General features: G+C 34.7%; 1 protein-coding gene across 2 annotated transcripts in view; it reads left to right on the forward strand.

Annotated features, from left to right (window-relative positions):
• Nucleotides 1–4,521: 4,521 nt before the first annotated feature.
• Nucleotides 4,522–12,535, forward strand: part of Fam135a (family with sequence similarity 135, member A) — an 86,610-nt gene continuing 78,596 nt past the window's right edge. For both annotated transcript variants that reach the window (XM_005404471.1, XM_005404473.1), the window contains exons 1-2: nucleotides 4,522–4,610; nucleotides 5,992–6,107. In XM_005404471.1, the coding sequence (XP_005404528.1) occupies nucleotides 6,031–6,107 (77 nt within the window). In that variant the 5' untranslated portion in view covers nucleotides 4,522–4,610; nucleotides 5,992–6,030. The remainder of the gene's footprint in view (nucleotides 4,611–5,991; nucleotides 6,108–12,535) is intronic.

Raw genomic sequence — 12,535 nt, forward strand, 5'->3', positions numbered from 1 at the left:
CTGTTTAACACACTTGGATGAAGAACATGTTAGATGTTCTTCCCTTTGGTGGTTCTGGATCCCAAAGTGTTCCAGAACCACTGTCTGTTACAGTGTGAAGCCATCATCTGCTTGAGTGTGACTCTGTTGTTCCTTCATTTAGTAGCACTTTGGGTCCATCTGTCATAATGTGAGCTACTCACTATACTGAATGTGAACATTTAAAGGTATATATATTTTTTGTATAATATGGCCTCTAAATGCAAGTTGAAGAAATTACCTAGTATTTATCTGAAAAACTGAACTTTTTTTTCCTTACCTGGAGAGAAGAAATGAATATATCATACTTTGTGAGATATAATATATCAGTTTCAAAGGGATTTTAAGGGTTACTTGGTTTATAGGAGCTATTTTCCTTACAGGTAGTATCTTTGAAGCATCATTATTTGGATAACCAAATAGTTGTCCAAATATTAGTAGTATTAATTCTGAACTTGGTTCTCCCACAGTTGCTAACTTATAAGTAGAATTCAGAAACTGGAGCTCTGCCTGCATAGTTGGTGGAAAGTGGTCCCTTTATTCCTTAGGTTGACAGTGGGGTTTAGAATCTACAATTTGTTCCACTCCTTTAGGAGAATGAATGTCCTAAGGACCCATAGTTGAAAAGTTAGGGCTATTCCTTGACTGTCGTGGGAGAAATCAGTCATTCCCTGTAGTCTCCAGTGCGTCTCAGAGACTGCTGAGCTGTTTCTCTTAGTTGCAGATGTTTCCACATCTTTAACATTTCTCTTTTCAATACTGAAGCCAGGACCTTTGCACTGAGCTGTTATATTCTTAGCTATTTTGAGACTAAGTTGTCACACTAAGTTGCCCTGGCGGGATTTGAGCTTGTGATCTTCTGCTTCATCTCCCAGAGTGCCTCTTTAAGATTCTTAAGCCCTACTCATGAATTCTGACTTGTTCAATAGTGTTTTAGAATCAGTGTAGATGATACAGAAGCGTCTCCCACATTTTTCTATATATCCATGGCTGGGCTGTGTTTCTGAAAACTGAGTGTCTCTCAGTAGATCTGATAGAGTAGGTATCCCAGCAGTCTTTGATGCTATACATGGATTTATGTACCTACTACTATTTCTCGGGCAGTTACTGTCTATGCTAGCAGTTAAGGGATAGCTTAGTATTTCTAGACTATTCTATCCAGTAGAAGTATGTGACATGTAATTTATAATTTTTAATAGCACATTAAACAAATAGGTGAAATTAATTTTGATAGTCATTTAACCAAATATATCCAAAATATTTTAATAAGTGATCAGTATAAAACCATATTAATGAGATAGTTGTTCTTTTTTATTCTTTGAAATCCATTATATACTCACAGCATATCTTAGTTCAGTCCTTTTTTTAGTAGGCTAGATTTTTAATGATTAAAGTACAACGCAGTCCTATCAAAAGCAGCTGTTTTTAATGGAGAAATATTTGCATTATTTCAGTGTTACATATAAATTTAAATTAATTTAAAATTAAATACAATTAAAGATTCATTTCGTTAGTCACCCTAGGCACATTTCAGTTGTTCTGTAGCATATGTTCCTAATTGTGTTGGACAGAGCAGGTCTACAGTCCCCAAAAGACTTTCATATCTGAAGTGACTTTTTTTCTTTGAGAGAAAGCTAACTTTTCCTCAAGTGGTATGCGGTTAACCGTCAGATCTATCACACCATCAGGTTTGACTGGCAGAGAAATCTCTTCTTGTCTCTAAGGGCTTTTCAGCATGTTTCTCATTTACTCATTTCCTGTTCGAGGCTCCTCACTCTTTGCATTGGGGCTTATAGATTGCACAGCTGGTTTATCTTTTAGTGAACTAGGAAATCACCCCTATTTGAATGTCAATTTGAGTGACCTTCAGATTACTTGATTTTAGGCTATTTTGCCAGGACTGGGGGAGTAAACGCTGATTCCAGTAGCTTTAACCTGAGCGAGGGTTCTGAGCTCCCAGCAGACTATGCAGGAGTGCTGTGAACTTGCAGCTTCTGGTAGCTGCACAGTGCTGCTTGCAGTGGAGAGTCTTCCATGTGTGGCCTGAGTAAGACGGAAGGAGTCATTACTCCGGCTTCTCTGGTTCTGTGAATGGCTTAAGAATCTGTGATAAGTCAGAGATTTCAAAATAACAGACAACAGAATGAATTTGCTCTGTGGTTGAATTTGAAGTGTGTACACACTTTTTGTTTGTTTTGTTTTGCTTCTTAACTAGTTGACAGGATCTAAAATTAAAATTCGCCTTTAAAAAGATTGACTTCCAACTTCCTTTTGAAAATTTACAATCCATGATGTTGGGCCAGTAAGGATCGCCAGAGTCAAGTAGCAGTTGTTTTCTTCCTGCCTATCTCGCCTATGGAGATTGAACCTCGGTGAACCTCGGACCTTCTCACTGTACCAGTTCATGACAAAGGCTCGGGCACATGCACTTGGACTCTGAGGGTCCTTGACATTTTTCTCTTCTTTTTCCTTGTGCCTTTCTGCTTTCCTTTAGTCCCATCTTTGATTTTTAACAATTCTAACAGTTCTTGTTTCCCGGTTTTGGGGGCAGGGCAAGGTGAAAGTCAGGGCTCTATCATCATGACTCTTTATAGTTGCACATATATGTTTCTATTTAGGGAATACTCAGTTAACAGGGAAAGATTTAAAGAAAAGTACACAGCAACATTAGAGCAAAAAGCATTTAGGACACAGGGGTAAAGTGGCACAGACTCTAAAGAAACATTTTTCTCCAGTGCTGGAGATTGATCCCACTGGTGCTCTATGACTGAGCTATATCCTTAAGCCTTTTTATTTTATATTTTGAAACAAGGTAACACTGAGTTGTCCAGGCTGGCCTTGAACTTTCAGTCCTCCTGTCTCAGCCTCCTGAGTAGCTGGAATTACAGGCATGCATCTCTGCCTCTGGCTATTGATAAGGGAATTTAATTAACAAAATTTGTACATACATGTCTCTGTTTTCAGTATAGCAGTATAATAACTCCTTTCTTCAAATTGGTTTAATTTAAAGAGAAAAATAATAATAGTTAATATTTATAGAATCTTGAATGTTACTATATTAAATATTAAATTGAGTACCTATCTGGCAGTGAACAGACTAATCAGAATTTTCTGCCTCAATAGAGATATCTTTAGCAAAGAAGATATAATAAAGACTATTAAGTAAAATCGTTAGTATGCTAGGTAGAGATGAATACCTAGGAAATAAAGGAAGAAAGGAAGAGGGACACCTCATTCTGTAAGTTATTGCACATAATGGTTTTATCAGTTGTTTTGCCCCACCTAAGAGGAGTACAGTACTGATATTCCACTACTGTGTTTTCCTTTTGCCTGGTATATAATTACTAAGCTAGTACCATACGTATTTTAGGATTTTGTTGTAACAAAATAATTCTGGTATTAATTTCTCTGTTTAGGAAGAGGCCAAAGTAATAGGGATCCAAAAATGAAAATAGCTTAAATGAGAAAAAAGTTTATTTTTCTTCTATATTATTTTCTACTATATGATAAAGTGGTGGGGTGATATGTTTCATGAAGGGAAGACAAAGATGAGGAAGCCATTCACCAAAGTCTTTGATCTGATGCTCAAATCCTAAGCTTTATTTTAACCACTGTGCTGTATTTACATACATTTATCACTTCTTGATGGCTCTTTGAGACCGGGAAATGAACTATACCTTGTACATACTGCTATTCCTATCCTATAGTGGATGGTCAATTAATGTTTGAATGAAAACCTGTTTTATGTCTGATTGCACTAAGGCAAAGCTTTGACCAAATTTGACTTCGAGCCAAAGCATGAATATGTGTGAAGAAACTGCCTTAGATGTTACTTTCATGAAATGAGGAATAGCATATATAGAGATAACATTGTTTTGATCTACGTTGGTGATTATTATGAATTATTAATGATGTGAAGCTGAAAACAGCAGTTTGGGAATTTAGGAGTCTGCAACTTTATGACAGAAGAAATAACTGTTGAAGTGTGAACGTGGTCCTCATGCTAACATTTTTAGTATCTGAAACACTTATGCCACGGGTAAAAAATATGTGTGTATTTAAACAATATCTGAAATGTGAGGAAAAAGCATGGGCAGCCTTTTTGTCAAAATATTTTAAATAGGTCATTTTGTGCACACATACATACATACGAATACATGTAAAACCTTTCATAAATCATCTACTCTTAGAGTTGTTTTAAAATGATAGTTTATATTTTAAAAAATAATAAGCTTTTAATGTATATTTGTAAGGATTGGTACTGAAGTACTGAACTAAAAAATGACTTTTATTGTACTTTGAATTACGCATACGTAAACTCTATTAATGGAGATATAATAGATGATGATGTTAGCAAAATTGTAATTTATTCATAAGCCATGTGGAAGATACAGATTTTTTTATTTAAATTGAAAATATTAAGTAATGAAACAAATTTGCTTAAGGTAAATTTCTTTATGTACTACTTCTTTTGAGATGTTACTGTTTCTTTCTCTTAGGGGGAACAATATATTTTTAACAACAAGAGTCAGTAACTGGAAGAACAAGATTGGTTATTTAATAATGTTAAGATGAAGTTTTAATCAGCAGAGGTAAGAATATGACATCTATTTGCATTTAATTTTCCATAGATTGGAATATCTGCTAAATTTCAATGAAAAATCATTTTAAGAACTATGAAGGGTCTAAGATTTTTATTCCACTTGCAAGCTAACAAAGTAGGCGGCCATTGGGCCTTGGGTGTTAACAGAAGACAAGAGATTTATGGATCAAAGACAAAGATGATTTAGACTCACAGCAGTAGCTGGATCCAGGTAATACCTGCACATTGGTAGATTGTTTTACAGGAGAGGAACCCTGAGCTAATGGAGCCAAAAATTTTTTGTAGTGAACACTTGACTTTTGCTTTTGAGGGAGACTTTATTATATAGCACAGTAAATGCGGCTTCCCTTTGTTCCAGAAGTTATGAGGTACTGTCTCTGATGTTTAAGACTATACATTATACAAATGTCCTTGACAAGAAGGTATGGAACAAAGATGATCAGTGTCTCTCCTTATAAGATAGGCAGAAATAACAGAGACTCATGGAGAATTGTCTTCCAACATTTTTTATTCCAAATTACTTTTTAAAATATGTACCATTAATAAAGGTGATAGCTGTATTTTTCTGAAATAGTAAAAAGATAGAAACGGTTGAAATACCCAGCAATCAATGAATGGTTATAATATGTTCACAGTATAATTATAATTAAAAATAATATTGTACAACTACATTTATTGACTTAGATGTTCACCAGAAAATTAAATAAGTTATAAAGTGTGCATGTGGTTTGATCTCACTTTTATAAAAAAGTGTACTAATACACATACATGTGAAGAATATAGAACACATACATATTTCAGTGGATAGAATTGCAAATTTTTCTTTTTTATTCATCTGCTTTTTTGAAACCTCTTTGTAAATTAGTACCATAGGCTTTTATAATAAAGGAAAAATATTTTTAGTTTAAAAGTGAATAGTTATTTACAAAGTCTTTCTTTGTATAATAAAGAAAAGCTTTCCTTGGATTTGTATGAGAATTAAAGAATGTTGATTCTCATTTTGATTGTGGAGTTATCATGTAGAAGGTAGGAGGAGAAGAGAATAATCAGATTTAAACTTACTATTATTTATAAGATAAAAATCGAGTTATTTTTTAGCAATTTGTTCTAGTAAATGTCATCAATTTAAACAAATCTTAGAAAAACAATCTAATGGGACAAATTTTAAATTAGAGAGAGTAATGGTATTTGAGAGGTAGAGATTCTAGTGCTATTTAGTTGGATAAGGCTAAATTAGGCGCTCTGATGTAATTTGCTTCATTTTCTGCAAATGTAGTATACTCTGCAATTTGTTTAAATAATTGCATTTTCATAAATGACATTTTTGTTGTCTTTCTGATGATTTCCCTTTCCCTTTTTCTTTAACCAAGGTGCTGTTACCAGATTTGTCTTCTGGGTATAAATTAAAAATGACTGAAGTTCAAGCAATGGTAGAATTCTCTGTGGAGCTAAACAAGTTCTACAATGTGGATTTATTCCAGAGAGGGTGTGTATTTTAATGTGAAAATTCTATATTTTGCATAAGATACACAATTTTAAATTACTTTTATTCTCGCGTCTATAAGGAAAACAGTGAACTATATTCAAGTAATTACTTTCTGAGAAATTTTGTTAAATATTTAGGAATTGTTCGCATGGATTAGAGATAATGCTGAATGTGTTTAACATGTATTTATGAGTTTGTACTGTCCATTAAGAAAACTGTAATGAAAACATGTAAGTTCTCATTTTCGTTCTTTAAAAGCTTATAATATATTGAGGATAATAATGTATGCATGCAAAACAGCTAGGTAGAAGTGCAAAGCATACAAGATAAAACTGCAATAAAAATGTATAGGAGAAGAATGGGAATTGGAGCAGAAGGACCTCTTTCTGAGTTGTTACTCTGGGAAAGTCGTAGGAGAGATAAGATCAAAGTATGAGTAAGACTTGGAGAGGCAAAGGGTGCAGTGAATGATCCTCTTAGTACGAGAACAATGAGTTGAGAGAGTAGCAGAACCAGGTCTTAGAAGTAGGAATAAACATTTTTTTTTTTAAGAATATTTAGGGAATCTGATATTTTCTAGGAGAATTACAGAAGCTAGTAAAGAAAGGGAATGTTTTAATGTCTGGAGAAGAATGGCACTATGGATTTAGGTAAGCCCTAGTAGTTGCCAAGTAAGAATAGAATTATCACTGTACAACAAGCACTTATTAGCACATTGGAGATTGTGATACATTAAGTTGATGGTTGCACAGCAGAAGTAGAAGCGTAGGGAACAGTTTAGAGGCATTTGCGGTAACTCCGCATACAAATCTGAAGGCCTATCCTGACTGGTGGTGTGGGACTGTGACCAGCAGAAGGTATAGAATAAGTGACATGTTCTTTTTGTTGTTTTGGCTTTACCATCTTGATGAAAAAATGAAGCAGGCCAGCTTGGGCTTGTCCTTTGGCAGAAGCAGAAATCCAAGGAAGAGATCAGAAGATGCAAGGCCCCTTCAGTTGACAAACTGTTATTTCCAGTGTGGTCTCTTAACCAGGCAGGTCATAGGGCCAATTGAGAACCCAGAATGAATGTTTCGGTTTTTGTTTGTTTGTTTGTTTGTTGTTTTTTTTGAGACGGGATCTGGCCTGAACTCACTGTGTAGTCCTGGGATTATAAATTGTTCGCCACCACACTGCCTTTCGGCGAGTAAAGCTCACTTACAAAACATGAAGCTAAGCATGCTGGTACATGTCTATAATTCCAGCATCTGGGATGCTGAAGCAGGAGAGTCGTAAGTTCAGTCTGTCTGGGCTACCTCACAAGAGCCTATCTTTAGAAAGCAAACAAAAAATGAGCTTTCTGTTTGCCTGATGTGGTCCTTTCCACACCATGATCACGGATTTTTTGAAACACTCCAGCTCTCACAATATAGTTGCTGCTTTTAACGATCAGCATTCGTGTAGGATCTATTCCATAAATCTTCCTTAAAACTGTCTTGCTGAGCTAAGATTGTCTACTTAGATGCTGCCTTCATTCTTTTAGTAAAAAACTCTGCTGCTATTTCTTTGATTTTTATCTTTGTCTATCAGCTTTATCTTATTTTGAAAATCTTTTAAGAAATGGAAACAAAAGCAGTTTTATTTTCCAACCAGCATGTCCTGGTGCTTCTGTGTTCACTTTAGATTCATCATGTAAAATGACTGCTGTTTTCTTTGACTGATTGCTTTCTTGCACAATCTTGTATGTGCTTAAGAGCAGGTAGTTGACATTTTCAGCTTTTGCTTGGAAATTAGCTTTGTCAGAACAAAAATTTCTTAGATACATGTCTGACTTTTCTAGGTTATTGTTAACAGCACATTTCATCTCTGCATAATGTGAATTACTGTATATCTAGTCCTGTACAATTTCCTTGTTATTTTTTCATGTTCTGTCATTGAAACCAGGACTTTATCCCTACAAACACACAACAGTTGGCACACAACAATTCTAGATAGCCATTACTGTATTTGTTACTTATTCTTGCAGTAATGCAGCTATCAGTAGCCAACAACAAAAGCTTCAGTGGCAGTCCAGTAATAAACATTTGTATTTGCTCACAAGTCCATGGATCATCTGAATAGTTGTGCTGATCTGGCTGGCTTGGCTCATCTTCACTGGTTCATGCCTCAATCCATAGTGAGCTAGCAGGTCGCCTGGGTACTAGGTGTTGCAGAACGGCCTCGGCTAAGCAGCCTTACCTCTGTTCTACAGTCTTTCATCGTGCAGTTTCTCTGAAAAGAGAGAGAACGGCGTACAAAGATCCCCCTTTTACACCTAGGGGCTGAAATTGATGCGCTGTCACCCCTGTTTCAGTGTATTGGCCAGCAAAAGTCATACTAAAGCAACCCAGACTTAAGAGGTAGAAAATGTCAACATTCCAGTTCTTTATGTGATTGCATTATAAAAGGTATGGATAGAAGGAAAAACAAAAAATTGGCCACGTTTTTACAATCAGTGTAGACGTTACGTTTTGCATTTATTTCTTTGAAACATAATTACCCAAAGCTAATAGCTGTTTTTTTAAAAATGCAGTATTGGAGTTGGATTTGGAGACTAATTTAGCTAGAAAACAGTTTGCTTAAGTTACATTAATAAAAAAAATAATTATTTGAAAACCATTAACTGCCATTTGTAAGGTACTTTTCTTATCTCTGTTGTGTAACTTCCTCTGACCTTCACATTATAAAAATCTAATAAAATATTAGTACACCTTATAAATATTACATGCATTGGGTGCATTATACTTCTAATAAATATAAAATACAAAGTTGCTCTTTCCAAGTAAAATAATATTATTTTTTTCAGTACTGGGCACTGAACCCAGGGCCTTTACCCTATGTTAAGTCTCTACTGTTTATTTTTTATTAGGGCAAGTTTGTAGTACTTAATGTTCACATTTCATGTGTAGAGTTGGTACATGTACATAACACATTTTAATTCCTTTGTTCATCCCCTTTCCCTCCCTTCCCTCCAGGTTCTTGCTAAATTGCCCAGGCTAGGCTTGAACTTGTGATTCTTCTGCCTCAGCCTCCCAGAGTACTTACATTACAAGTGTGCACCCTCATACCCTGCTAGCAGTATTACTCTTTTGACTAAAAAGTTGTATTTACTTACATGTGAAACTACTTTGCTTAGTAAAATCATAATTATTACCTCTAATAAGTTCATTTTGACCCAATGTTATAAATACTGTAGAGTTCTAAGAAAAAGGGAATAAAAAAGTAATAACTTACATTTTCTGTTCCTCACACCAGAAAAACAATGTAATATTTACACGTGTGTCCAGTTTATTTTATTTATGAGGTAGTCTCCAGGTACATCCATTTAGCTATAAATGTCTCAAGCTTATCCTTCTTTATGGCAGAGTACTCTTCTGTTGTTTAAAAAAAAAAATCTTTAAAAGGACCAAAATGTGTAATAGATACCGTTAAATAGGAAGAAAATGGTCAAATAATAAGGGGAGCTAGGGAGAAGGGAGGGGGACAGGAAGGAAGGGAGAAGAAAAAAATGTGAAAAGAAAGAAAAAAAATGGAAACAAAGCTTTTGTTGTTTTGGGGTGTGTGTGTGTTGGTACTGGGAACCAAACTCAGGACCTTGTGCTAGTGTGTGTTTTGGTACTGGGAATCAAACTTAGGACCTGGTGCTAGGCAGGCACCGTGCGCTGAGCAATATCCCCAGCCAAAGCTTTTGTAAATAAGGAGTGGAAGAGGGATTGAAGGGTGGGTAGGGGAATGGGAAAAAAGAATCAAGATATGTCATGTACAGGTACAAATTCCCTATGATGAATGTGATCATTATGTTTACCTAAAATATACCAATAAACTTAATTAAACAAAGAAATGCAGTAATATTCACAAACATCTTTTAGCCAATAGCTTCAGTTTTCTTATTCTTCCCTTCAAAACCAAAACTACATTCAGATTTTCCAACAGAAACAATAGGCACACATCTATTTTTCCCATTTCTCCACCTGTTGTACCTCTGTGTAGATGCTAAAGAGTTCTTTCTCACTTGAAAATTAGAAGATTTAGCAGTGCCAGAGCCTATTCTAGCTTACTTTTTATGTGGAAGGCTAGATCTGAGTAGAAGAACTTTTATTATTGCCCTGAATAAAAACTCATAGAAGAGCAAAGTAAATTTTTGTAGTAAAGCGCCATCCTATTCACCTTTCACCTGTGAGACTCTTTTTGTGGCCTTCTGCAGCTTTTTTTCTTACATACCTTTTTTTTTCCATGGCACTGAGGATTGAAGCCAGGGCCTTCACACTGAGCTACATCCCCAGCCCTCCCTCCTTTTTTTAAATTTTGACTTTTTTTTCCTTTTTTGGTTTCAGGAATCAAACTTGTGGCCTTATGTTTGCCAGGCAGGTGCTGTGCCACTGAGCTACATTCCCAGCGTTTTTTAAAATTTTGAGACAGAGGCTTCCTAAGTTGCCCAGATTGGACTTGACCTTGCAATTTTTGTGTGTCAGCCTCCAAGAGTGCTAGACTTACAGGCAGATGCCGTCACACCCAGCTCACATCATTCTCTATAATGGAGCTTAACAGAACACTGTTCACAAACAGCCTTTCTTAATTCTTTATATCCCCCTGCTTAAGATGATCCTTGAAAGTAGTGTTTTACTTAACAAGTGTGGGAAATGAACAAGGTATGAAATAAGAATAGAAAAATAGATGTCTTCATTTTAGTGATTATCTCATTGTGTTGTGTTCTATATGGCAGAATTGACTACACCTGTACAGTTTTTTAATCCAAATGTTTTCTTGCATTTTATTTTCTGTATTTTTTTAGTATAAAAGAAGTCATTGATTTTTATATATTTATATCTGACTATCTCAATATCTTTGTTAGTGAATATAGCCCTTTTTCGTCTTCTAATATCCTAAAACTTACCTAATATTAGGGTATACTTATACTACCACATTTAGGATTCTAATTTAAGTAGAACAGTCTTTCTTGAATTATGGAGACTGTTGTTAAATAGAAGTAAAAGAACATTTTAACACATCTAGTTTAAAAACTTTCACAGCATATAAACTATGTGAATAATTCAAGTTGCAAAAGGAAAATCAAATACAAGCTTTATGCTAGAAGGACCATATAATTTATTGAACAAATCAGGATCCGTTAGTAATATGCTAGAGATGAAAATTAGAATTGATCCAGGCAAACCAGGATATATGGGCTTGTAGTAATCAGATATTCTATAAACAAATTTTAACTTCCTTTTTAAAAAGTGACCTAACACCTATTCATTATTTCTCATGAGTTTTGAGGTTGGTTAGGGCTCATTAGACTGATATCGGTTAAGCTTGCTCAGACTCCTGTGATTAGCTGGGGTATCAGCTATAGGCTGAAAATGGCTTCCACCAGGACTCCTAAGCTCTGTTACACATAATCCTTCATCTTCTAGTGGGGTAGGCTGGGTTCAACACAACTTATCTTTAGTTGTGTTGTAAAAGTATGTGTTTGTTTATGCAAGTTGGGTGCATTAGATAGTCCGTGTTTAAAAATTTTATTTGAAGAAATCATGCCTTTAGAAAATAACAGATTTCTGTTTATTGGTATAATTTTATGATAATTACATTGTTTTTCCTTAATGATGAACAAAAAATTAAAATAGTAACAACCTAAATGTTAGTTTTAATTTTATATTGTTATGTATAGTGATTTTATAAACTCTTAAAAACAAAATGGAAATTCTAAGGCATTGATTGTAGATGTTATTAAATGGAGTATGCATGAGTGTATGTCTTACAAATGAAAACAAGCTATCCTAAGATTTTTATTACATTAGAAGTATAATCTGATCAAAATATGGTAAACTTCTCAAATTACTTTATTTAAAATATTTTGTTGAAAAAGTTTTAAGGGGAGGAAATATTGTCCTTTAAATACTTAGACAAAAGTTACAATTTGAACATTTGTAAGGGATGAGAAAGAGAATGGGATGAGGCCGAAGCTTAATGGGATGGAAGCAAATGGACTGGGTCAGGGATTTGTAAATATTTTAAAGATATGGGAACTTTGAGAAAGTGTCATTTTAATATTCTTTTTTATTGAGACATCTGTATACCCTTATGGTGTACATTTTGATACTTTAATACATGTACATAATGTGCAATAATTAAATCAGAGTGGTAAGCATTTCATCTCTTCAGTATTAACTTTATGTGTTGAAAATTTCATAATCTTTTTTCTGGTTGTTTTGAAATAAAAGTTGTTTGAAGCAATACTTATTTTACTTGCGAAAGAAAAACCAGAAGTGAATCTTCCACTCTGCTTTTTGCCTTTTACTGAACTTCTTTTCATCCCCCTCCAGTTCCTCCTGTCTTTCCCAGCTCTAATGACCACTGTTCTGTTCCATCTTTCTATGAGTTTGACGTACTGATTTCTACAAATGAACGAG

Source organism: Chinchilla lanigera, unplaced genomic scaffold (genome assembly GCF_000276665.1).
Source record: "Chinchilla lanigera isolate Chin_1 unplaced genomic scaffold, ChiLan1.0 scaffold00087, whole genome shotgun sequence".
NCBI classification, from domain to species: Eukaryota; Metazoa; Chordata; class Mammalia; order Rodentia; family Chinchillidae; genus Chinchilla; species Chinchilla lanigera.